General features: G+C 35.0%; 3 protein-coding genes across 4 annotated transcripts; 1 reads left to right on the plus strand and 2 right to left on the minus strand.

Moving 5' to 3' along the window:
- Positions 1–2,473: 2,473 nt before the first annotated feature.
- LOC133310899 (U-box domain-containing protein 21-like) lies at positions 2,474–4,088 on the minus strand. Its single transcript, XM_061511891.1, has 3 exons — positions 4,070–4,088; positions 3,825–3,879; positions 2,474–2,993 (listed from the first exon to the last, which is right to left on the minus strand). The coding sequence occupies exons 1-3, from the start codon at positions 4,086–4,088 to the stop codon at positions 2,474–2,476; spliced, it is 594 nt and encodes a 197-aa protein (XP_061367875.1).
- A 2,883-nt stretch (positions 4,089–6,971) lies between these two features.
- LOC133310901 (polyadenylate-binding protein 8-like) lies at positions 6,972–12,301 on the plus strand. Its single transcript, XM_061511893.1, has 9 exons — positions 6,972–7,676; positions 9,340–9,458; positions 9,583–10,239; positions 10,319–10,396; positions 10,487–10,576; positions 10,986–11,123; positions 11,267–11,440; positions 11,527–11,730; positions 11,862–12,301. The coding sequence occupies exons 1-9, from the start codon at positions 7,400–7,402 to the stop codon at positions 12,108–12,110; spliced, it is 1,986 nt and encodes a 661-aa protein (XP_061367877.1). The 5' UTR covers positions 6,972–7,399; the 3' UTR covers positions 12,111–12,301.
- Positions 12,302–17,678: 5,377 nt separating this feature from the next.
- LOC133310909 (probable E3 ubiquitin ligase SUD1) lies at positions 17,679–25,616 on the minus strand. Of its 2 annotated transcripts, none has more exons than XM_061511906.1 (9): positions 25,156–25,616; positions 23,789–24,481; positions 20,866–21,636; positions 20,565–20,776; positions 20,110–20,472; positions 19,685–19,842; positions 19,439–19,602; positions 19,189–19,335; positions 17,679–18,467 (listed from the first exon to the last, which is right to left on the minus strand). In XM_061511906.1, exons 1-9 carry the CDS (start codon positions 25,456–25,458, stop codon positions 17,964–17,966), a joined length of 3,315 nt encoding a protein of 1,104 aa, XP_061367890.1. In that variant the 5' UTR covers positions 25,459–25,616; the 3' UTR covers positions 17,679–17,963. The 2 variants fall into 2 exon arrangements, with proteins under 2 accessions (XP_061367890.1, XP_061367888.1); XM_061511904.1 differs by having other exon boundaries at positions 19,685–19,845.
- Positions 25,617–27,323: the final 1,707 nt, after the last annotated feature.

Genomic DNA, 27,323 nt, shown 5'->3' on the forward strand with positions numbered 1-27,323 from the left:
CAAGAAAGCTGCTACTAAACACAACTTAGAGGAATTAGTAATGATCACAAAATGGTGACAATGAATGTTTTTCTCTTAACCATTGAAAAATCTATGAAATGTTAATGATCTTGTGTATCGTTGTGAAATATGCTCGAGGCGATCCTTTACATAGGGCCCCAAGTGAATATTAGTTGTTAGATTTAGAATGAACTAAAAATTATAACTAAGATCCAGATATTTGCTTTAAGGATCAAGACCCAAATATCTAAAAGTTAGGATCTAAATATTTCATGACACAAACTAGTCCTAAGTATCAAGTGTAATCCTTTTTCAAATCCAAATGGGTTATTATCCTTTCTTATACCATGTGTGCCCGTAGGAAAATGTTTAGGTACACGTATTCAATGTGTCAAGCCTTTCCTAGTTCACTAAATGTCATGTTTCATGCATATACTTTCGTGTGATCATCTAATGCTCCTATATACAAATCATACAATTTATTTACATCAAAGCCTATATGTGTTCTATCTGTACGACAGAGATGTCTAGTCAACGATTAGTAAGTCAATATTGGATCTGGTGCTCTCTCTAGATACTTATGAGTTAGGTATCTTGGAGTAACGAATCACGATACACAATTATGGGGTCTTAGCCAGAAATAGGAGTGGTGTGTGTGCACTGTGATTGCATAAATTATGTTAGAGAGATTAATCATACATATAGTTTTTAGCTTCTATTTATAGAGTTTACCTTAGGATTTGAACCCTTTGAGTCTCCTTCCCTTGGGTCCATTTTGTGGTTTGCACGCTACTTATTTGTCTGTCTTCTATTGGGCCTCTTAAGCATATGGGTTTTATTCAGTTTCATAACACTATGATATATTATTACAATGCTAGGCTTAATGTTTTAACTCGATTATCTCTTGATCTTTTGGTCTTTACGTATTCATTTTTAAGTTGATTGTTAAACTTTATAAGGCTGATCTCTATGTCAGATTTTTGTTGACATCTCTACGCCTTCTTGTATGTCTCATCTCAAAATCATATTTGAGGTTTGTACTTATTAAAACTTCAATTGTAATATACATATGTCAATTCCACTTTATTTTTCAGAAAAGGTGTGTAGGCAAGCAATATTATTAATGAAAAAATTTTATCCGAAAATTTGGTAGAGGAGAAAAAAAAATTTATCCGAAAATCTCGATTTTCAGAAATATGATTTTTACATTCAGTTTGCAATAATATCTGAAATTTAAAAAAATGTAGTTTCTCGAGAATCCTGAAGAATACCGCATACCAAACACCCCTTAAGGGAAAAACATCTATCATTTTAAAAGATATAAGCTTATATCATTTTAGATCCTAACCGTTGATTTCTGTCTATCAACAGTTATAATATATTGGGTCAAACTTAAAGGGCCAAATTTATTATTAATTAATTAATAATTTTGATCCAATAAATTATAACCGTTGATGGACGAAAATCAACGGTTAGGATCTAAAATGATATAAGTTTATATTCTTTAAAATGACATATGTTATTCCCTTAAACTAATATTATTTATAGGGATATGATATCGTACCTATCTTTTTTTTAATTATTATATCTACTTTATTTTTTAAAATAATGAAAGTTAGTTAAGATTCTAATACAATAGTGTTGAAGATGAATAGATAGAGTATGTGTTGAAAAAGATAAACATAATATCCTATTCTATTATTTATTGTCTCTGTTCAAATATTAAATTATGGTTGAATCAAATATATATAAAAATATATATAATAATAACAATAATAAAATAAATTTATAGTTGTGAATTAGTAGTTAATATCACATGTATTTTTCTTTAGGGTATATGTTCAAACCCATGTACGGAATTGTTCAAGCCACATGAGTCGGCTTTTTGACCCTTATAACCCTTTATTAATAATTAATTACCAAATTGACCTTCTTTATAAACTATTTCAAAAATTTAACCCCCTCAAAAAACATAACACCAATCTGCCCCTGTTTGACCGTTGACCACGAAGCCTACCCGGGTACACCCCTACCTACCCGGGTATCTTTTGAAATTTTTTGTTTAACCGGGTAGAAAGGTGTGTACCCGGGTATTGTTCTTGATTGCTTAAATTATTTACCCGGGTACGGATGAGTGTACCCGGATAAAGTTTGAATTATTTACCCGGGTAGGTAGGAATCTACCCGGGTAAATAATCATCAGAAACCGTGGTTTACAGGCCTTCTTCTGGATTCTGCACTCTTGCATTCCGCAACCAATGTTTTCCTTTGGATCAAATATCTTATCTTTGGATGTCTCATATCTCAAATTTCAGAAAACTGAATTTAAAAACTTCAATTTAGTGTTAGAAATACAATTTGTATCTTTTGTATGTGACTGTGTGTCTTTGTATAAGAGTGTATTCTGTTTCTATGAAATGACCTATACAAAAAATAAATAAAAGGGAAATTAAATATCATCCTCATGGATCAATCAGAAGGGCTTCTTGAGGTGCTTGAAATCCAATGAGGAATCAACACAATCTGCTTTGCTCATGTAACAATTCAACAACATCAACAACTCGGTAGCCTTCTCCTTTGTGTCCTCACCACAACCCACCTGCAACAGAACAAGGAGTTTCTGAAAGACACCCACTTGAAGTGCCTCAATCAAGATCCCTTCGTCGGTCTTGTCACATAGCTTCCAAAGAATAGAGACTGCAAAAGTAGAACTCAACTCTGACACCCTCAAAAGCTTCTTAATCACAAGAGGCAAAGTCAAAGCATTTGACTTTGCTATTTCCATCCCTTGTTTTCCCTCACAAATGCAATCCAACACCCCCAAACCTTTCTCGCAGATACCTCTTTCAGGATCAACAATAGCCTCAAGCACGAGCGAAACCAAACCCAATTCCACAAATCTTTGTGAGATTAAGTCTTTATTCTCTGATGAGGAAACCAAGTGAAAAATCATTAACAAGAATGACTTGGTAGCAGAAGATCCAATAGGCTCCCTAATCATTAACAAGCATGATTATTTACCCGGGTACACTCCTACCTACCTGGGTAAATAATTAAATATTTTTTCATATTCAAGAAATATACCTGGGTAAGGAGGGGTGTACCCTAGTAGGTAAAAAATTTCAAAATATACCCGGGTAGAGAGGAGTGTACCTGGGTAGGCTTCATGGTCAACGGTCAAACAGGGGCAGATTGGTGTTATGTTTTCTGAAGAGGTTAAATTTTTGAAATAGTTTATAAATATGATCAATTTGGTAATTAATTATTAAAAAAAGGCTATATTGGTCAAAAAGCCCGCATGAGTCAGTTTATTGATTTTCTTATTGGTTTGTTATTTTTTGTGGGTAGACGGTAGACTATTGGTTTGTTATTTATCCGGCTTGTAATCTGATCCCCTGTTGAATCGATCCGCGGAACGTAAGCAATGTTTTGGCGGGCCAAATAACACGATGCTGTGTATATAGTATTCTGTTCGCCATGATAAATGGCATAAGCATTGGTTGGCTCTTTACAGTATTTTCAATGGCGAAGACTAACGTTGTTAAAATTGAGATTTGAAATAAAATTAAAAAATAGTAAAATTTAAAATTATAATATAAAAAAATTGTAAAAAATTATAAAAAACATAAAAAAGTTCAAAATATTAGAAAAATTGTTTTGATGAAAAAAATTATAAAAATATAAAATTATAGTGATAAATCAAAATTTTAACAACAGGTCATGACAGTATTAAGAGTAAAGTTATAATTATTGAAAGTATATTTTCAAAATATTTTTTCCTACAAAATTAATCTAATTGAAACATGCACAACTAATATGTTAACCTCAGAAGTTGTAAACTCTTGTTAGCGTTTACGTCTCCAAATAGACTCTCATAGTCTCACATACATAATGCATAAAAATATAAAATATTCTGAATGGAGCTGTCCACATTTAATTTCATAATTAGTACAGTACCTATGCGAAGCACGGAGGAAATAAATCAAAAATTTTGTCGGCGTCTGTCATCGCTTAATTGCTATCTAGGGAGGTGAAAAAGCTACAATACTCACGTAGAGCTTTTTACTACCTTCTTTTGTGAATGACATTTTTTTTAATGTGCATTGTTTATATATTTAATCTTTTTATCCTTATTATATTTTTATTATTATTAGATTAAATTTAAATGAACGGATGAAATCTTTTTATTACTATTAAATTAAATTTAAATCAATGATTGAAAGAAAGAGAAACAAAAAATATAATTTGTTGAAAAAAAAATAAGGTAGAAAAAAACAAAATCTAAAAGTGTATAACTGTTTTTTTTAAGTATTATATTTGAGACAGTTAATTTAAATTTAATTTAACACCCGTTCAACTACCAATTCCAATTCCCTTGTATCCTTTTAAAGCATCCAAATGTTAACAAAGATCACATACAATTGCTAGATTGCAATTGCATCATTATTATTTTTTCCATTTTAAAACCGTTTTAATAATTTTTTAGAAATTATTTACTCAAGTGGCATTTTTGTAATTTAACACTAGATACAACATACAATGGCATTCAAGACCTGCATTTAAGTGATTGAACATTTTAAAAACAAACGTTTTTTGTTTTTTCAATTTCACTATTCGGTTTAATCTAGTTTCTCTATTTATTTATTTTTTTTGGATGAGTTTGGTGTTTGTCATTTTAAATGACATAAGTTATGTCGTTTTAGAAGAGAGATAGACATAGAAAAATAAAAATCTTGGGAGAAAGAAAGTGAGTGATTTTTTTTAATTTAAAATTAAAAAAAAAAATTCTGTGTCTGTCTCTCTCTCTCAAAATAACGTAACTTTATGTTATTTAAAATTACGTACTATATTTCCTTCTTGGATACATAGTTTCTCTGTTCTTGACTTTTATGTGCGTTGGAAGCTGAAGGACTCAGATCATGTTTCAGTCAAAAGCTTGTTTCAAACTCTTGCAGGTAATAATTCTGCAATTATTTCTAATTCTTCTTCAATTTGGAAAAAAGTTTGGAAATGGGAAGGACATCAGGTGGTTAGATTGTTTTTATGGAAAGTTATTCATGATAGATTGCCAACAAAAAATAGAGTAAGTTCTTTTGATATTGGTCAATCTGTATGGAAGATGCTGAATCTACTTTACATTTATTAAGAGATTGTAGGAATATGAGGACCCTTTGGTTAAAACTCATTCCTATCAGCCTTGGTAACTCCTTTTTCACGGACGAGTTACATATTTGGATGGATAGTAATCTGACTTGTAGGGAAGGCTCTAGAGGGAATATACCATGGTGCGTTATTTTTGGTATTACTTGCTGGTGGGCTTGGAAATGGAGGAATGATGTTGTCTTTGGTAATAATTCTGCTCAGCCTAGCCATTTTGAAGAGAGTTTGATTATTTCTAAAGCCAAAGAAGCCCATGGTGCTTTTCAGTTTGCTAACAGGCATAATGCAATAAAGGCTACAATAGATATCCCTGTCTGTTGGAAACCTCCTAATGAGAGTTGGATTAAATTGAATACTGATGGTGCTTGTAGAAGTTCCTCTGGTTTAGCTGCTTGTGGTGGTATTGCTAGAAATCATATGGGACATTGGCTCAAAGGATTCTCTTACAGAGAGAGACCTTGTAATTCTCTTAATGCTGAACTCTGGGGTATTCTCAAAGGGTTAGAGATGGCTTGTGAGGAGGGCTGGAAAAATCTTATTGTTGAATCTGATTCAACATCTGCAATCACCATTCTTTCTAAAAATGGTGTTGCAGCCCGTGAATCTCATTTGGTGGTTCGTATACGGGCGTGGTTACAAAAAGATTGGCGGGTTTACTTAGCTCACACATACAGAGAAGACAACTGCTGTACTGACTGGCTGGCAAATTATGCTCTGGACAATCCTAGTGCTGAATATATGTCTATTTTTTGTTATCCTCCTATTCAGATTCATTCTGTTTTTATTGCTGATTTAGCATCTGTTTGTAAGGCCCGTATAGTGACTATTGTGTAGTTTCTTGCTGGTTCCTGATTCCAGCTTACCAAAAAAAAAAAGAAAAAAAAGATGATCTTCTCTTCCCTTTCCTCCGTACGTGTTGTCTAATAATGATAATAATAATAAAATGTAATTGTTTCCTAAAAAAAAATATAACCTAAATAAAACTAACTATCAAAGAAAGACTAACTATCAAAGAAAGTAATCGTGTTTTTATAATTCAGGATCAGTGATATTTATAATTGTTCAATCTTCGCACATTGTTTCTGTTGCATTTCAATATTTCTTACACTAAAAAAGTATGCTCTCAGTGAAAATCTAGAAAGGATAAATTACCTTCTGTTTAATGAACTAATGAATTGTAAAAGGTTACATAAAGTCCTACAACTATTTTTAAATTATGTATTTTTGGAAATATATAATTATAATATTAAAATTATTTTGTTTAACTATGTATTTTCTGAAATACATAGTTAAAAAATTATTGCTGATTTTTTAATTATATACTTCAGAAAATACATAGTTAAAAAATAATTACAAAAATTTCTACAACAAAAACACATTTCCTATTGTAAAAGCCATTTTGAGTTTGAAATACATTTCATTTCAACAAAAGTAAATAATAATAATAATAATTTTTTGCGGAGAGATAAGCTTGCCTCAAACTGTAACTGTTTTGGTGTTGTGGTAAATCACTATTTACCAGGGATCTTTTCTTTCTATCGGTTACCTTTGTGATTTGTGAAAGCACCATTTTCTTCCTTTTTCACCTGCCATTTTTTCAATCCTTTCATCATCTTTTCCTTTGTGATTCTTCAAGCCTTATCTGCGAAATCTACCCTCACGTTACTCACCCTCGGGACCCACATCCACCCTCATCCAACGGTTCAGATCTCCTCACTGGATTGTGCTAGGGTAAACCCTAACCTGCCACCATCCACCAACCTATATACACTCTGTTACTGCTTCATTTCTCTCTCCTTTTCTTAGTGCAGTATCTGCTGCTCTCCCTCTCTCTCTATTCAGCTTCTCTCTTCACCTATTTCATTTCTCTTTTATCCCTCACGCGCCGCCGCGCTTACCACCGGCGGCCACCCCTTATCTTCCTCACATCTACCACCGCATCTCATTTCCCTTCCCTCTCCTCGTTTTTTTTTCTCTTATTCTCTCACAAAACAAAAAAACAAAAATCAGAAAAAAAACAAATTTTTTTCAGGAAGTTGCGTTGCTGCTCGCATCTACCGTTCGCTGAGTCTAGCTAGGTTTTCTGTTCTTCCTAGGGTTTTATCGTTCCCAATAACAAGAGGAGGGGGAAGAGAAGAAAAAGAAAAAAAAGGGAAAAATTAGGAAAATATTTTGGAAAAACAAAATCAGGAATTAGATCGTTGTTTTGCTGAGGTAGTTGTTGTCGTTGTTGATTGAGATGGCTCAGGTTCAGGTTCAGCCTCAGAATGCGATTTCGGGTCCCAACGGCGGTGCTGCTGCTGCTGCCGCTGCCGCTGCGGCGGCTGCTGCCGGTGGAAACCAATTCGTGACGACGTCGCTTTACGTTGGAGATCTGGACCCGAATGTCACGGATTCGCAGCTCTATGACCTGTTCAACCAATTGGGTCAGGTTGTGTCTGTTAGGGTTTGCAGGGACTTGACCACCCGAAGATCGCTCGGTTATGGTTACGTCAACTATAGCAACCCACAAGATGGTTAGTTGTTTCCTTCGTTTCTATTTTTGTGCTTCGTTCCTCTGTTTATTCAGTCTGTGCCTTGGAATATTAAAGCTTTTAGCTTTACCCAAACCCCCCCCCCCCCCTTTTTGTTTTTGTGAAAGGCTGAATCTTATATCTGAATGAATTAGTTTCATTGCTTGGTTTTAATCTGCGTATTTTGTACACTGATTTGCCATCTAAATTGTGGTTTAACTCATGACTGTATTATGTCAATTCCCTGGTGAGAGATTCATACTAATATTGGTTTTTGTATACTTCGGCTCTGGAGAAACCTAAGAGTAAGGACGAAACTGATAACCGTGAAAGGAACCGATGGAGAATTTATTGGCCTGTTTGCTATACAAAGTCGTGCTGATAACATTTTTTTGTCATAATTAATATATTGCGTTTTTAATTTCTTTTAATGCAAGAGCGGGCTTTTTTTGCCGCTCATCAAGCAAGTCTGTTTGTAGTTTATTGTGATTAGACGTGTTTATTGAAAGGTAGATTATTAATTGAATTTTGTTTAGGAAGTAAATCACATAAACTTCTTTGCGTTCTTTTTTAATCGGGAAAAAGAAACTTTGCATGCTGTGTCAAAAGCTAATCTTGGGGTAGCAAATTGTTTTGACTTTTGATTCATTGGAGAGGGATATGATGCAGTGTTTTTTCCTCCTTTTTCTATAATCTTAAAAATTATCCAAAAGAGACTTGCACTACTGCACAAATTTAGTTTAATCATGGCATTTTTCATGTGTGAAAGGATACTTATTGGGAAGCATAAGCTGTAATAGCTAATGTAATAACTGCAGTATAAATCCTCTAGTGCCTACAGTATACGAATGATGTAGGGGGGTACCTTTGGGATCACCAAGTTCTTGAGTTGGAGACTGTTTAGCAAATCGACAGAATTTCAAGCTAGATTCATTGAGCTACTTGAAAGATGGTCTTGCAAATTCTACTCACCAGAAGAGGGCCTGAATGTTTAGTGTATCCGACCTACACTAGCCGTACCTAACTTGCTTTCTAGCTACTTAATTCATATTGATATGAATTTTAGAGAATTAGAATAGTTTCTACTTATTGTAAATTACTTAATGTTAATGGCTTTGCTTCTATTTGTGTATTAAAAAATTTTGTGATTATTTTTTTCATTTCTCTCTCTCTCGTGATTGAGCTTTGCCTTTTGATTCATGACTTGTGAATTCGTGATTTTTTAAATCAACCTAATTTGAATTCATGATCTCCTAAATTAACCAAACTCTTTAGATTTATCCCAAATATTTGGCAATTTGCTTCTGGAATTTGTAGTTTACATCTGGATGTGGGTTGAGTGCAAAACTTTAAAACTATAGTCACATGACTCACATCACATTATATGTCATGAGATATTGGTCTGCCGATGATTCTTTTCATTAACAATAAGATGGAATTTTATCATTATTTTAGATCACTGACTGGCCAGGACCATTCTACATTGTTGGGTATGGTTTACAGATTTTATCACCATGTCATGAAAAATTCACGTATGGTTTTCTATGCTTGAGTAATACTTTCTATTGTGTTGTTGATGTTGTGATAAACAAGTTTTTTTTTTTCTATGGGTCTTCTTTCCCGTCTTTTTCTTACTGTTCATAACGTAGTCACTACTTGTTTACAGCTGCCAGAGCATTGGATGTTCTGAACTTCACTCCTCTCAATAACAAGCCCATCCGTATTATGTATTCACACCGTGATCCCAGTATCCGCAAAAGTGGGGCAGGAAATATATTTATTAAGGTATAGATTCTTGGTTCTTCTACATCGTCTGGTAATGGAAGTAATCCTGCTAAGCTTCTATTGCATATCCTAGTTCGTCCTGACTTTTCCATTTATTTTCTTTCAAATTTGTGGTTTATTGCAGAATTTGGACAGGGCTATTGATCACAAGGCATTATATGATACCTTCTCTACATTTGGGAATATCCTTTCTTGCAAGGTAGCTACGGATTCATCTGGACAATCAAAAGGCTATGGCTTTGTACAATTTGATAATGAGGAAGCTGCTCAAAAAGCCATAGAGAAGCTGAATGGTATGCTGTTGAATGATAAACAAGTGTATGTTGGACCCTTCCTTCGCAAGCAAGAGAGAGAAGGTTCAATGGATAAGGCAAAATTTAACAATGTTTTTGTCAAGAACCTATCAGAATCAACCACCGATGATGAATTGAAGAGTGTTTTTGGTGAATTTGGACCAATTACTAGTGCTGTAGTGATGAGAGATGGGGATGGGAAATCAAAGTGCTTTGGATTTGTAAACTTTGAGAATGCTGATGATGCTGCTAGAGCTGTTGACGCTCTTAATGGCAAAAAATTTGATGACAAAGAATGGTATGTTGGAAAAGCTCAAAAGAAATCTGAAAGGGAGAACGAATTGAAACAACGATTTGAGCAGAGCATGAAAGAAGCTGCTGATAAATATCAAGGGGCAAACTTGTATGTCAAAAATTTAGATGATAGCATTAGTGATGATAAACTTAAGGAGCTGTTTTCCCCTTTTGGTACCATTACCTCTTGCAAGGTATGTAATATAATTGGCTTCACACTAAATGGTTGTTAGCTATATAGTCTCCATATATTATTTCCTTTTCATTTGAAAGGTCATGAGAGACCCCAACGGCATAAGTCGAGGATCAGGGTTTGTGGCATTCTCAACTCCTGAAGAGGCATCTAGAGCAGTAAGTCATACAGTATTTTCTTGTTGAAAATAATAGGTGGTTTTTTTTAGTTTGGAAATGATTTTTTTTTTTTGGCTTATCATTTGGTAGCTCTTGGATATGAATGGGAAAATGGTGGTAAGCAAACCTCTGTATGTGACTCTGGCCCAAAGGAAAGAAGATAGAAGAGCTAGACTGCAGGTATGCCTTGTTTTAAATTTTAAGCTCTTTTCAACTTCCATCTGTAGGTGGAATTATGTATTACCAGCGCAGAATCAAATATTTGCAGCCTTCTGTCTTTTCCTAGCACATGCACACATAAGCCATAGTCACTTTCTTTCAGACTTTCAGTTATCTTAACATGTAATGATTTTAATTGGAGCTGATTATAGATTATTAGAAGAGTAGTGTACATGTTTTTCTGCATCTATATTATATTTCCTTAGAAAAATTCTAGTAGCTCTTCTGCACAAGTAACCGGGGAGATGGGCTTTGGTGATGCTGTGTCTTGCTTCATCATCAATGTAATTAATAGTGGTGTGTTGTATTTTGTTATTGAGTCTCGGTGACTGTAAAGATGATTTTGTATTGGACTCAATTATTTATGCAGGCTCAATTTGCTCAAATGCGTCCTGTAGCAATGGCACCATCTGTTGCTCCTCGTGTGCCAATGTATCCCACTGGTGGTCCAGGTATGGGTCAACAAATATTTTATGGTCAAGGCCCTCCTGCTATCATTCCTTCCCAGGTAAACCCTTCTACTCTGTTTCTACTTAGACTTTTATTAGTGCAATATGGAATGGAGCTCAATGCTATTCCTCTGATTTTGTTCTTATGTCAAATGAGTAATTTCATCATCATTCTCCTGTCTGACCTTGCAATTTTTCTTAGCCTGGATTTGGTTATCAACAACAACTTGTGCCTGGTATGAGGCCTGGTGGGGCTCCTGTCCCAAATTTCTTTGTGCCAATGGTTCAACAGGGGCAACAGGGGCAGCGTCCTGGTGGAAGACGTTCAGGTGCAGTTCAGCAGTCCCAGCAGCCAGTTCCACTTATGCCGCAGCAGGTTGGTGGAATTCCATCTTGTGTTCATATTTTTTCTGATTAACTATCCTGTTTGGAACATTGACCTGATAATTTTGGGATTGACAGATGCTTCCTAGGGGGCGTGTGTATCGTTATCCTCCTGGTAGGGGTATTCCTGATGTTCCCATGCCTGGGGTTGCTGGAGGCATGTTTTCTGTTCCATATGATGTGAGTGGGATGCCGCTGCGTGATGCAGCAATCTCCCAGCAAATTCCTATTGGGGCTTTGGCTTCTGCTCTGGCAAATTCTGCTCCCGAGCAGCAGAGGACGGTAGGCTTTTGACCTCCTCTAATGTTTAGTATGTTAAATCATTGATATGAAGTTTGTGGATGAGCCCCAGCTTCATTTGCTGCTTTTTAGTGTTTGTAACTAACTCTTGTTTGTTGGTTATATATTTGTAGATGCTGGGTGAGAATCTTTACCCTCTTGTCGAACAGTTGGAGCCTGATAATGCTGCCAAAGTGACAGGCATGCTTTTGGAGATGGACCAGACTGAAGTTCTGCACTTGCTTGAGTCACCAGAAGCCCTGAAGGCAAAGGTGGCTGAGGCAATGGACGTCCTGAGGAATGTTGCACAGCAGCAGCAGGCTGGTGGTGGTGCTGCTGATCAGCTCGCTTCATTATCACTTAATGACAACCTTGTTTCTTAAGATTTTCATGTTGGGGTTTTTTTTCCTTAGAGATGATGGATTGTTATTATCGGCACTGGCTTTGAACCAGTTTTCAGGTTGAGTTTGTTTCGTTAGATTAGATACTTTTGGTTTCTTATGGATCACCTTCCTTCGGTTGAAGGACTATTTCAACGCTGATTTTAATTATGACTTTCATTTGGTTCTGGACATATTTGTTGGTTTGTGTGTTTGGTTACATGAGTTTGGGTGTGGGGAAGGAATTTGATTTGCATAGATGACGCGTTACCTGTGGTCAGCACAATTTTTTTTTTTGAGTTGATCATTGGTAAAAATTTACATGATCATATAATTTGGTTATGTGAATTTTGTGTTTATTTTGTTTTACATAAGTTAAATAGGCTGGGTTTATTATCATTAATAAAGAAAGAGATAGCAAGAGAGGATTCATTCTCCTTTGTTTTAAACCTTTATTGTAATTAAAAGGTTTTATTTTTCTTATATTACATAAGATAAATTTTTTTCCTACTCTTACAATAAATGATGGGACTTATTTTATTTTTTAAAAAAGGAAAGAGAATGAAACAAAGCATGAAAATCAAAATGAGAGTAGGAGATAAATTTTTTCTTATGTGACATAATGAATAAAGTCCTAATTAAAAACCCTTAATTTATTAATTGGCCTCAATTGATCAAAGGATGGCATCAAGGTGTAGTTGTCTACGGTAGTGGACTAGTGGTAAAGGTTCTGGGGTTACTCCGTTTAACGACCTCCGAGAGTTACTCGTATTATATATAAATTTAGGCAACATTCTTCTACCTAGGTGTTAGAGAAAACAATGGCTTTGTAAATAGGTTTCGCTAGAATTGATGTTGAAGTAATATGGGAAAGCATTTTGGTTGAGGAAATAATTTAAGCAAGCAATATTTAGGAAACGTAATTTGTTTGGGAGTAGTTCTTGATTTTCGGGGTCAAAGCCTCAAAGCGAAGAAAACTGAAACGTGCAGTTGGTACTAAACTATGAGGTCACATGCAAAGCTTAAAAGTGGTGGTTGATTGAGTACCTATGTTTTTGGAGTGTATCTATCCTAGTAATGAGTAGTTAATATTTAGTGACGTGTCTACTTAAGTGGAACCAATGACTAAATATCATTCTTAAACGTACTAGTCTCTTTTTACAAATAGTGTATCAAAGAAGTTTTCCAATTTATAAAAGGGAAAAAAAATCTTCCGATGTTACTTTAGATAACTTTATCTAATGTTCATCGAAACGACGTCGTTTTGGGGTTGAAAAATTAAAAAATTAAAGTGATAAAGACTCTTATAACTCTGAAATAAATTAAAATTACAAAAATATCATGATTTCCGTCTCAAAACGACGTCGTTTTGATGAACATTAGATAAAATTATCTAAAGTAACATCATAAAAAACAAACCCTTTATAAAATTACTTCTACTTGTTGTTGATTTTAGTAATTTTAGGAAGGTCTCAAAAGGGGTAAAATTCATCAAGTTAGCCGTTTACCTAGTAAAATTAGGTGGTTGGATTTTAAATTCTGTTTAAACCAATATATTTCGAAACTAACTTATTTAACCAGCAGGTTAAACAAGCAAAACTCTTTGATTGTGGACTGGCCCGTTAGGGTTTTTTTGTTAATTTTTTTTTTTCAGTTACCAGTATGCTGCTCTATATAGTTTAGACACAATCAAAGAGTTTAGACACATGTGAATAGACTAGGATTGCTAATAGTTTTTTTCTGGTGTTTTTTATAATGTGGTAGCTGGGATATGATTATAATTGATCTCAAATTTTCCATACTCATAATTTTGCTAATATTAATGTTTCTGCTTTTACTTACGAAATTATTAGTTACTTTCGCTTGTCTGGTTTAAAACAAACTTATTCTTTTGTACCAAAAAAAATAATATAATAAAGAAATATTTCTTAGGACTACATTTCATCTGAAAAATACAAAAAAGCAGTGAGTGGACTGAATGATAGTTTACACGTAATATTTACTTAGTAATCTTGTGTTAACAGCATCTAAGTTGGTCGGATATAGGAACATTGAGTGAGAGTAGCAGGTGCGATCTCCATAAATGCTTTTCATCTCAATTTGCCTTCCCCTATCCCAGAGAAAACATTTCAATACCACCGTTGCAGGTACATTCAGCCAATGTGAGTGTACCACCTCAGCTTATATATACCGGAGAAAGATAGAAAAAATATGCTTTTATACTTTATATTATGTCTTATTAGTAAACTACAGTGTAAAATACATTGTTGCATCTATTTTTTAATACCACCGTTGTACCCAAAATGCATTCCTTTCTCGTACCCAGAGAGTACGGTTTTTAGACATTATAAAGAAAGGGAAATCATTTTCTCATGCGATAGGAGATAGTTTTCTTATGTTGTGAGACATCGAAATTTGTGTAATCCTTTTTGTTTTTTTGTTTTTTTAACAAGTGGTGGGCCCCACCCCTTGTTGTGTCTATGGCATGAGAGATGCAACCTTATGTGACATGAGAAAAGAGAAACCCATACAAAAATTATTTAGTTCTAAAATTTGGACAACATCAAATTCAAATAGTTTGTTGAATAGACCACATAAACGCCTAGGTTTTTATGTTGCTAAGATATTAATACTTTGTGTAATTACTGAACATTTATTTATTATTGACTTTCACAATAAATGTTTGAAGTTTCAAATACAATAGTATCACCCAAAATTCTTGATTCATTAACCACATAAAGATGCTTAAGCCCGAATGACATCACCAGGTATTCAAATAGCCCCCCTTTGTCTTTAAAGTCCTCATCACAGGGTCTGAGCCGAATCTATGGTATCCATTGTGAAGATCAATTTATTTTGTTGATGGATGTTATCTAGGCACTTTCATCTTTCTTTGGTGTTAAAAAGGTTGGAGAGGCACATATACTCATGATCTCTCAAATTTGCCCCTTGACTTAGGGGTGTAAATGAGAAGTAGCGTAATATGGCTTAGCCTACATTTGGCCAGACTCGACCTATTAAAAAAATTTATTTAAAAAGCAGGTTACAAATTTTCTTTTACATGCCGGACCTATAAACCTGTAGATTAGTCTATATCATATTATTTAAATTAAATAATTTAAGTAATTAGTTTAATAATTTTAAATAATAAAATAATAAATAATAAAATAATATTATTTCAATTATTTTTTTATTGAATGCCTAATAGGTTCAAACAGGTTAAAAAATTTAGGCCAAAATTTTAATTTTTTAGATATAAGTCATGTCAGACTTATAATGTGAGCTTACACAAAGTAAGAAGCTAGGTCAGACCTAAAATATTTTACATAGACTTGACTTATTTAAACTAAGGTTGAACCCAATTCAACTCATTTACAACCTGCATTTGTGCAAAATCAAATACACTTTTTCCTTCAGAATCTCACTTTTCTCTAGGCTTATCGCATAGGGAGACAGATTTGGTATGCTCACACTAGGAATTAGTTCAATCAAGGCATGAACCTCCTTTGACTCCTTTATAGCAAGGTGATGATGGTAAGGGAAGTTTTCCCCTCCACTCTAAAAGCTTTTGTTTTATGACCTCTCACAGGCCACATTTTGTATCTTTTTAGTCACCTTAATCCATATAATGATGTATAGATTGGGATGCTTCTCTATCTTTGGGCTTAGAATTTAGACAAACATCCATTCAAATAATATTTTTGCTTCTACCACTACCAATAACTCTGCCAATCATCATTAGTCTCTTCCTCATGTTCATCTCCATCTTCATATCTGGAGCGCAATAAATATCTTCACCCTCCTCTTCTCTGTTCACTACATTGATTATCCTTCAGAGCGAACACATTTATTATGCTATAGGAGCACATGCTCCTTCAATTCAAAATGAGACACTTGGATTAAAAATTAATTTTTCTCTCTTTCCGTACACTCGTCACACTCATTCAACATCAACATTAACAACACTTTTATCCCAAATTAATTGGGGTCGGTGGTAGATGAATCACATGAAAGATACAGAACGGTTGAAAAAAAAAAACAAAAAACAAATAAATAAATAAAAATAAACAAATAAAATAAAAAATAAAATAAAATAAAATAAAAATATATGTATTTATAAATAAAAAAAAGAAAAAAGAAAGAGACAAGAAGAAGTGGGAGAAATGAAGGGGAAAAGGACTAAAAAGGGACCATCTGGAACATAGGAATCACAGCGGGTTTAACCCTCCACCATACTTATAGCTTTTCTCCATTCCGTTCTAAGACATACTCGTCACACTCATTGTTTGATTTTAATTAGTCTGTCCTACTGAATAAATAGTGCTCCAGGAGCATCTTAATAATTTCCCTTCTGACCATGCAATCACATGATCCATGACCTCGAAAATCTCAACAAACAAATCATCCACAAATTTAACCATGAAATTCTCATCGGTTTAATTTTTAGTTATTTTTTAAAATATTATTATAAGGAGTTACATTGGAATCCTAGCACAAAGTTTTGTACTGCTTGGTTATTTCTCATTATTTGCATCCTCGTAGGGAGCAAATATCTAGTGGTCCGGGACCAATGCACCCCCACTGAGAGAGGGGGGCCATGGAATTAATTTTCCGTCGTAGGGTATGCATAGTTAAGAATAAAATTGAATTTCTGAATTGAAATGAATTAATTTTTCCGGTCCAATCCTTAAACCAAATTATATGAAAACCAGTTTAAAATCAATTTCAAAATCAGGACGAACTGAATTGGTTTCAAAACTAGTTCTAAACCTTTGTGTCTTATAAAGTAGTTTTGAAACGGTTCTTGGTATTTTTCAAACTAGTTTGGAACTAGCTTCCCCATATGAAAATGTCTTACATAGTTGTTAAAATCTACTTGCTCAATTTTTTAAATCCAAAAATATAATTATGCATTTTTTACTTTAAAAGAATCAAATTTATATTTATTAATATTTGTTGTAATTTACCCCACAGTAGTAAAAAACATATGATTTGATATTTAACCAAATGTATGATTGAATGCTATATATGGTAAAAGAACAATAAAGACTTAATAAGGATATTGAATGCTAGAGTGAATTATGATGGAGTATACTTTTGTATTATAAATAATTCAATTCGGTTCTTTACTATTTCAAACTAGTTCTTAAATAATTTAGGTTCAATAATTGTTTAACAAAACCAGTTCTTATGGGGCAGTTTGATGCAAATTTTAATTCAATTTAATTCTTTTAAATATTGTTGTATTATAATGGATTCATTTAACCATTATTATAAATCATTCAGTTCGTTTCTCAACTATTTCAAACCAATTGTGAACTAATTCATAACCAAATTTTCTAAAACAAATTTCTTATGGAGCAGTTTGGTGCAATTTTCAATTCAATTCAATTCTATTGAATTATTTGCACACCCCTACATCCTCATGCCCAGTGCAACTCAAGAGATTCCAAAGACTACTTAAGATAAAAGAATAATTGCACAATGCTAAGCACCAAGTTAGGCGCACTTAAACAATGACATCATTAATTAATAAAATGATTACCATTATTAATTAACTACTATAACAAGTTATTAATTAAAGTATTTCTCACACAGACAATCCAGACAATAGCATGCATTCCACTTCCCTCTTTCACAAGGTTTTTTCTTTTTTGAAAATAAAAAATTGCTCTACATATTTTTTTTTCCTATTAGCTAAATTATTGAACAAGTAACATGCACAAACTGTTTATCTTGACTGCAATACAGGTGTCATGACAAGTGTAAAAACTATCCAACAAAGGTGTATACATGAGTGATTCATGAACATGACAGTCCGGAGGCTTAACAACCTACAGTATCCATCCATCCTACTCAGCCAGCTTGTTGATTTAATCGCCTCAACCGTAGTCCAGCATCTGCTTCACGATCTTGTTGAATTAAACTTGAACCTAGTAAAATAGCATCTTGCAGCCCTATAGGATTTCCTGCTTCATTTTCCTTCTCAACATGTTCCCCGAAGTTATGCAACCTCCGTCCAATCAGATACCGGTCATCACGTATTGAATTATGGAGATTTGTGAACCAGAGATGAAATCTCTTGGCACAAAAGCATAAGAAACTGAAACACAGGCATCCCAACCAGGCAAACCGATACACTGCGGAATTGACCACCAAGGGGTACCCAAGCACTGGAAACACACCTCTGGCCAAAACGTAAGGTACACACAATGCTGTCAATAGTTTCATTATGATTGGAAGTACAATCTCCCGAAGAACCCAAAGACCTTGCAGCCTTGAGAAACCATCCTCTCTCACCCTCTCAAATTTTACTCGCCAAGTTTCATCCATGAGAGGCATTATGTGGTCCAACATAACCTAATCAAAGAACAAAGTCAACATTTGAAAAACCGTAAATGAATACAGCGAACTCAATTATATAACAAACCTTGGGGAGACAAGCAACCCATTTACAGAGACGACACAAGTCAAAGAAGTTAATAACAAAATAAGCACAACACTTTTTTTCTTTTAATGCAAATCCAAGTAGTGAACTCAGTGAGACTTTGCCTTCTAATAAAATTCATTTATATCCAATCAGGCAACTTCTAATGATCTATAACAAATCATAATTCATTATTCATCAAACCTTGCCAATTTGATCCCCAAAAGAATCCACTATACCGCTTGATGTAAACAAAGAAAGAAAAAAGAAATATCCTACTAGAAGAATGAAGGAACATACTATAGGATTACAATAACCAAGCCTTATCAATAATCCCCCCACATGGGGTTGGCTAAATGGACCAAACAATGCCATTGGGGTTATATATTGCCTATATCATGCTTTGTTGTCCATCTTTACAAAACCGGTCCGAATTCCAGATAAAAGAGCAGGGTTGGGTAAGGTAGTCAGCAGCCAACATAAAAATTTGTGATTCTTTATGACATGGGTCAATGAAAACATCACACCATTTATAATTTATTTATATATCTTGGAGCATTTGAATAAGCTGATAAAAGTTTTATACAAAAAATTAAAGCCAACCAACAAAAGACTAACAGAGGAAATGCTGATAAAAAAAGGAAACAAGCTCACCAATCTAGTCCATATCTTGAGAAATATAAGGCCTAATGCCCAATCTTGATAAAGGAGGAATACTGGACTTTCATCCACCGGAACTCTCATTGGTACAATAACCAAAAGCTCAAAGAGAAGCCCAATCAGCACTGGGATAACAAATATCTGGAACCCAAAAAAAGGTTTATCATTTAAAAGCAAATACAACCCTATGCATAATTGAAAGGTCAGATTCTGTAACAGGACCAGTAACCAGAATCATCCTTACCCATATAGACAAAAGTGCAGAACTCTTCATAACAATGGCACACCACTTCGATACTTGGTTCAACAAAACTGAAGCCCTCCTTTTTCTAATTTGCTCAATTGAGTATCTAACTCCAGCAACAGCAGTCCAGATCACATAGCTTCCAATGATGAATGCATACAGATCTAACAAAAGAAATAAGATTACAAACACACTAAAAGTTACGAAGCCCAATGACAAAAGAAACTAGGTCAATCGATAACATACCATTGCACTTAATGCCATGAGTTATGGGAAGACGAGGAATAGAATTGAAAAGTGCCCTTCCAAGTGAAATTGGTACAACTATCAGGGCAGAGTTGAAGACAAGGAGAGTCATCCAAGCAATCACCAGCAAAAGAACAATCCGAAGCACGAAGGCATAGCTGCTATAGTCGTAGCAAATATGCGATCAGATGGTGACAGAGTAAAAATAGCTAAAACATGCTATAGAAAGAAACTAATGACTCCAGCTATATTTTTCATTCATTGCATTATGCAAAGCCAAAAAACCATGAAACCACAGACCTGGTCCTGCCTTCACCCTCTATCCCAAAGAGAAAAGCATAATATAACTAGATAAATAGAAAGAAGTGCAATATTGGATAATTCATCCATCACAGTTGTAGGATTTCAATGTGTAAGTAACTTACTCAGAATCAGATTGTTCGTCATTATCATAATCCTCTTCAGCATTTAGTTCTCCCACAGCATTAATGACCCTGTTCAAATCATCTCCTGCAAATGGCACCATACCCTGATCATGCACCCCTGCTTGTACTACCTGTAGCCTTTCCTGCCTAGCTGGCTCCCCGTTTCCATTTTCTTGATTACCATTGTCATCAGGTCTAGGCAGTAAGAAATCGGTTAAACCAAGTGCCCAACCAACTGCCGTAAACCAATAGCGAAGTACGGATTTAATAGTTGTCCTCAATTTAAAATGCTCAATAGCAAACGGGATACAGATCTGAAAGAGAAGCATGTCAGCTGGAATTTCGGTGAATGGATCAGATACCCTGCATAAATATCCATATTCAAAATCAACAACAGTGACATAGTTCTACATATTGTGTGGCAATTATTAAAATTGTTTAAGAGGCCAGCTTACGCTATATCAAGTGGGAAAATGGAAGGTGCCATCCGCATGGCAAGTTTGACAGGCAAAAATACCAGCATCACAATCAAACTCCCATAAACTGCAACAGATAACAGAACCCTGCGAGCGTGTTTGTGCACAGGATCATCTATCAGGTCACGAAATGGATTGTAGTGTGGATCAGCAGGATCCCGAAGGAAGTACAAAACTCCATTACGCAAAACCTGCCATAGGAAACAAATAAAGCATGAGAAAAGGTGGATAAAAATATAACCAGAGCTTTAAAAAATCATATAATGTGACAAGAAGTTACCCCTCTAAGAAGGCTGACAAATATGCTAATTTGTAACATGTACACAATCCCTACAACCCAATGAACCAATGAGCTTGCCAAAGGAGATGCAGAGAAGAACTGAACTCTGTGAACCATTGTCTTCCCAAACATCTGTATGGTACAAACATCGAGCCACCACCCACACATCAAAGGAAATACCCCGAGTTCAATGACTAAAAGAAAAGCAACCTTAACCATGGTCATCAAATGCCTCATTGCTGCCAAAGACTGCCTGAAGAGAGATGGAATTGTCTCTACTATAGAAGCGATACCATAGAACCTTCCTATAGTCAAAGGCTCACCCCTTGTGTAACGAATTAAAGCAACAATGCCGAAGTAGCAGAAAATTAGAGCCAATATGAAAATATATCCAATAGCTAGAGTAGTAACATCAGAAAGCCTTGAAGTTCCAATTAACCCTCCTTTCAAGAGATCAGCTGAAACAGATGCACTTACGTTGTTTGACATTTCACTCAATCCACTTGCATTCACTTTCAGCATTTCTTCTGCAACCTGCCCAATTGATCCACTTTCCTGAGTATCAGATGACAAATTTTTAACAGCCATTAATGCATTTTTTAAAGTAATATTTGCTAGGGAGAGAGATGCATCGGTAAGTGGGACCATAGCTGACAACACAGGACCACTGGCAGTTGAGAAGAACCAGGATAGATAATGGAGTATGATGCGGCCCAATGAGAAAGGCACAAAGATTACGACACCGAGGAAAATCATATTGCTTGCCAGAACCTGCATAGATAACAAATCATTCTGTTACTAAATAAGAAATGTGGTAAATAAAAAATTTATTTCATCAAAGAGAAAAAAAAATATTTAGTTTTTTCATACAAAGTTGATCAGAAAAACTTACAATTTACAAAACATAAGAAGTTGTTTTGTCATAATCGATGTATATGTACAGCTTCTTTGCTTATTGTGTTGCTGTAACTATAGTAGCATTTTTTTTTTGTAAATAACTATAGTAGCATTTGCTTAGTGTATTGGGTGTATCAAATTATTTTTCTGTTAGTTTGTTAGATCTGACTCATTAGCTCAGTCAGCTATCTCACTATATTTTAGAGTGCCTTGTATCTTGATTCATCATCACAATATACAGATTCAGATTCCTCAAATTCTCTCTCTCTCTCTCTCTCCCTCATCTATGGCTTCTTCACAGTATTCAAATATGGTATCAGAGCTCTCATTGTGAGGGCCTGATCCATTTTCGCACCTCATTGTCTTCCGCGTCAGAATCTGACAACAGTGCTTCATCTGGCAACAACGCTCCAACTTCTTCAAGATCGAACAGAAATTCAACATCTGTAAAGAACCTTGGGATACACCACCCCAAAAGCTAGCTCAAGGGGTGAGAGTGCCCAAGGCCTTATAAACTCCACATTAGTTGCACATACAACCAATGTGAGACTATATATCTCAACACGCCCCCTCACACAAGAGCCCATTGGGCTTAAAGAGTGGACAATGCAACAGGCCCAGCCTACCTGTGCTAAGAAACGCCACAAGAGAAAGTGGGGGGCAACGAGGCTCTGAAACCATGTAAAGAACCTTGAGGTCACTACCCCAAAAGCTAGCTCAAAGGGTGGGAGTGCCCAAGGCCTTATAAACTCTACATTAGTTGCACATACAACCAATGTGGGAATATATATCTCAACAGATGTATATGTATAGCTTCTTTGCTTATTTTGTTGCTGAAACTGTAGTAGCATTTGCTTAGTGTGTTGGGTGTATCAGATTATTTCTGTGTTAGTTTTCAGGTCTGTTAGTTTGTTAAATCTGACTCATTAGCTGAGTCAGCTATCTCACTCTATATTAGAGTGCCTTGTATCTTGATTCGTCATCACAATATACAGATTCAGATTCCTCAAACTCTCTCTCTCCCCCTCATCTATGGCTTCTTCACAATATTCGAATATGTCAGTAGAATGACCAATTAACATGGTAAAATGATCTCACAGACAAACACTCATGCTTTGGTTAATGATAATACAATTTACATTATAAAAGAAGCAGATGTATCAATAGATGACCAATTAACATAGGAAGAATACTCATAAGAATTTGGTTAACGATGAAACTCAGCCCACAATCAATTTCAAGAGAACGAAACATTGGTTAATGCAACTACAAGCCCCTAGCTGAAGTTTTATAAGAACAAGTATTGAATAATTATCTAAAAATGAAACTAATCATCAGTTTATATTATATGCCATCTTTCCATGCACATGGAATGAAAGAAGTACATTAGTCAAGAATGCATCAGATCCATCGCCCAAAGAAGCAGACCAAGATCATATTTGGGTACACCACGTAAATAATAACTTACTGAGTAGAAAGTAGATCTGAGCTTTTCTACTGCCATAAATGCAATCTAAAATAAGCTTAATGATGTTTATAAAGACACTTTGAGAAGCACTTATCGAAAAATGGAATTGGTAATTTACTAAGGTTAACTAAATAAAAAAAATAAAAAATAAGCTACTGCCTTAGCTGATTTTAGCTTTTACAAATGCTTGTTCTCATCAAGTTAAATTTCTAGCTTATGAAATAAGCTCAAAACAGCTTATGTGGGTGTCAAAAGCTATTTCAATATGCTCATCCAAACAGGACCAAAGTATTTCATAAGTTCTTATTGCAGTTGTATGCTCATCCAAATGAAGCCCATATAACAACAAAGCCCATTTTACGTTTAAACTAGCAGCAAGAGCCAGGATTAGATGATTATTGACATATAACAGAGCGTAGCCAGAAAGTAGTATGCCTTGATGAGCTTGGTTTTACCAAGATCAGCTTGACCATTTTTTATGAAGAAAAGCATTAACAAGACCAGTAACATTGTAATAAACCAATAACAAACATAAATAAATTAATTTGATGGACTTACAGTAAATGCATTTTCAACCAAATGAAAAACTGGACCCTGCATGCCAACTAGTTCATCAAAGGGTACATCTTCGGCTCCATCAGCATCATCCAGACCATCAAACATCTGCTCAACATGAGCCTCAAGCCGTGCTGCTTGAATCTCCCACCGTGCAGCAACATTTTCAGCATTTCTTCTAATTACTTGACCTGCCCCTGCAATTCCCTGTGCTCCACCAGCATCTTCACCATTCCCATCACCAATAATATTGCGATTAGCTTGTCCAGGAGGTCTTCTAGCCATCCGAGCACCATTTCTGTCCACTTCATCTTCTCTATCAGCATCCTGTCCCCCAATTTCTCGCAAATGCCTAAAGTAATCTCTCAAAGAAGTGGCCCCCAGAAAAATGAAGACAATGCTTGCAGAAAGTAGGAAACCATGGAGGCAATCAGTCAGAATAACTGCTGTCGATAAATGACTTAAGAATAACCTCTGGGCTTCACCGAAACTCCTTACAAAAGCTAATCGCCATATCCAGAATGTTATGAAAGGTATAATTAAGAGCCACACAGATAGGACAAAACTCAGACGCAAAAAGAATTGCAGAACATGGCAAGCTTTCATTCCCATTCCAACCACAAACTCTTGAAAAGGTAACCTAGTGGGCGCATTCTCAGCATAAACAGGTGAGAAGGAGAACGCGTGCTTGCAGACCTGCAGTGCATGTGCACATTAAGGAAAAGGTCCCAACCAAAGAGAAGTATGACGAGTACATTAGAAAAAAAAAAAAAAAAGAGAGGGGGGGGGGGGGGGACTTTAAAAAGAAAATATACAATAGCTCTTGTATGACCAAGTGTTGTTTTTATTTTTCTTCTTTTTTAATTTCCACTGTCAAGTTTAAAATTGCTCGTTTTCATGACAATATTGAGCTGCTTTAGAAGATTGCTTGGCCTCACCAACTCATAGTTTTCATCATGAGCTGTTGCAATATATTACAACACAATCTGAAGAGAGTAAGGCGACCAATAGATAGCGCCTACTTTTGTTTCCATTATGCTTAGCAACCGATAAGGAAATTTCTGATCTTTATCTTAATCACTAGACAACTGATATGAGCTCAAGTTCAGGTAAGACATAGCTTCATTCATCAAATAGAAGCACTAATAGATATATGCCAATTCATGATAAACGAACTATTACCACGTCCATTTACAAAAGAATAGGTTCCAGATATAAAAGTTTTGGATCAGAAAATTAATAAAAATATGCTAATTTATGCTGAATATTCCAAACGATCAACCAAAACAACGAACTATAAGCACGTTTCAGTTCTATGCACATGAACAACGACGAAAATATAGGGCAAAGATGGGGAAGGAAGGCAAAACCTCGCATTGGCGAGCGTTGCTGTGATTAAGCCACTGAAGGAGACAATCCTGATGCACAAATTTGATACTCCCGCTACACGCGCAAGGATACCGGAGGGGATTCTCGGCGTCGCCAGGGTTCCGGCAAATCCGACACACGTCCTCTTCCTCCTCCTCCTCATCGTCGTACTTGACCGGCGGAGCAGCCGGCGACGCGGTCGATTCAATCTCCTTTCCATTCAAACCGCGAGGCCACGAAGCGGAGGAGGAGGCGGCGGTGGGGCTTCCGTCGAGAGAAGGCGGTGGCTCGTGAGCGATCTCCATGACGGGTTTGAACCGAACCGGCGGGGGACCGAATCGGTGGTGACTCAGAGCGGGTCAGGGACCGAGTCGGTGTATGTTGAAATCAGAAGGTTAGAGAAAGAAAGAGAGAGAGAGAGAGAGAGAGAGAGAAGATGAGAGATATGGGAAGGTGACCGGAGATTGCCCCGAGGACTTTTTAATTTTCCGGGATTGCCCTCGTTCGGTGATTTATATTACGCGAGTGCGTTGGTGTTGGTGACGTATATGGTCATGTGGGTTTTTGGATGACGTGGAACCGTTTGATCTTGTCATGTGGTGGCTGTTATGCTTATTGGTTGTGCCTGTTCCTCAATCTCTTTAATTTCAGTGGTGCTATTATTAACGATTGCGACAGCTTATAAATTCACCACTGTGGTGCGAGACATTAGTTCCAAGTAAGTTTAGATCTGTTAGTAAGTTGTTCCAAGTTTTATTTGTAAATATGTTTTTGAAAAAATATTATTATTCGTCTTTAAGTTTTTTGATAACATATTTAAATATATTTTTATATCCTATTTTGATCATTCAAAACATAACAAATATAATAATAAAATTAAAAAATACTATCTTTTTTGAATTTTTAAAGTGACATATGAACCGGTCTAGTAATTTAATGAACTCAACTAACGAATTAATAAACTAAAACTAAACTTGAACTGAAAACTAAAACTAAAACTAAACTTACATTTTATTTAAGTTATTCTAGCTTACCAAAAAAAAAAAATTATTCTGTTATTCTACAATTAAAAAAAAAAAATTAAGTTCAGAAATACTAATTTTGAATAATTTATTTAATTAAAGTACATTTTTATACATAATTAAAATACATATAAATAACTTAAATTGATATGTATTACCAGATTAAAACTTAATCATTATTTAAAATAAATAAATATATAGTTTAAAACAACATTTAAGTAAACTTATAAAATAAAATTTTAAAAATTACAGTAATTAATTATGACATATTGAAAATTAGATCAATCTAATCCACTATGGGCCACGAGAAGCCAAGCCAATGATTTTTAATTTTGTTGACCAAACTCATATGTTTTTTATAAGCCCAATCGATTAAACTCGACCCATTTTTGTTCTTGTTTTGCTCGTGCTTCCAGGGCCCAAATGCAATCACAGCCGTTCATTGACCCATTATGTCAACCCAATCTCCTCCGTCCTAAACTGTTGAATGATATTACAAGGCTGCACATTGTCAAATGCTATGATGCACGGAAACGCTCTTTGAAAGGAAAAAAATAAAAATGTGTGGGGGACATGTAGTAGCAGGGAATTTTTTTTTTATGTTTGCATATTTAAGACGGGGGCAGCACACTTGATTTTTTTTTTAAGATTATGATCATGATCCAAGTTTTGCTTTTACTTCAAAAGAAAAATTTTGGCGAATCAACCAAAAATTTAAATAAATAATTGATAATGATAATTAAAAAAAACACCACAAAAAAATATTTGTAAAATATAGTATAATTGTAGGGATTAATCGATCAAAAATTCACCTCTGTCGATGTCTATTTGATCCAAAATTGGTCACTTTTGCTTCACAAAAAAACATGAAAAATCACGTGTGATTCTCCTCCACTAGATGAAGATGGAATTTCAGGAATCGTTGATGTCTATTAAGATTTAGAGCTAATAAGAATTATGTTTAAATAAAAAAAACAGACAAAGCAATGAGTTAGGGTTTAAACTTTAAGTTTTTAATTATAGGGATTGGTTGGATTGGGCCCATCTTTATTTGTTTTCTTTCAATTTTCCTATTTTTTTTTTACAAACCTATGTAAAAAAAAAGAATTTCCCCAAGTTTGTGTCTGCAAATGCAGACAAGTGCAACC

Source organism: Gastrolobium bilobum, unplaced genomic scaffold (genome assembly GCF_033153095.1).
Source record: "Gastrolobium bilobum isolate Gb01-03AN ecotype WA unplaced genomic scaffold, APGP_CSIRO_Gbil_v1 utg1988, whole genome shotgun sequence".
In the NCBI taxonomy this organism is placed as follows: domain Eukaryota; kingdom Viridiplantae; phylum Streptophyta; class Magnoliopsida; order Fabales; family Fabaceae; genus Gastrolobium; species Gastrolobium bilobum.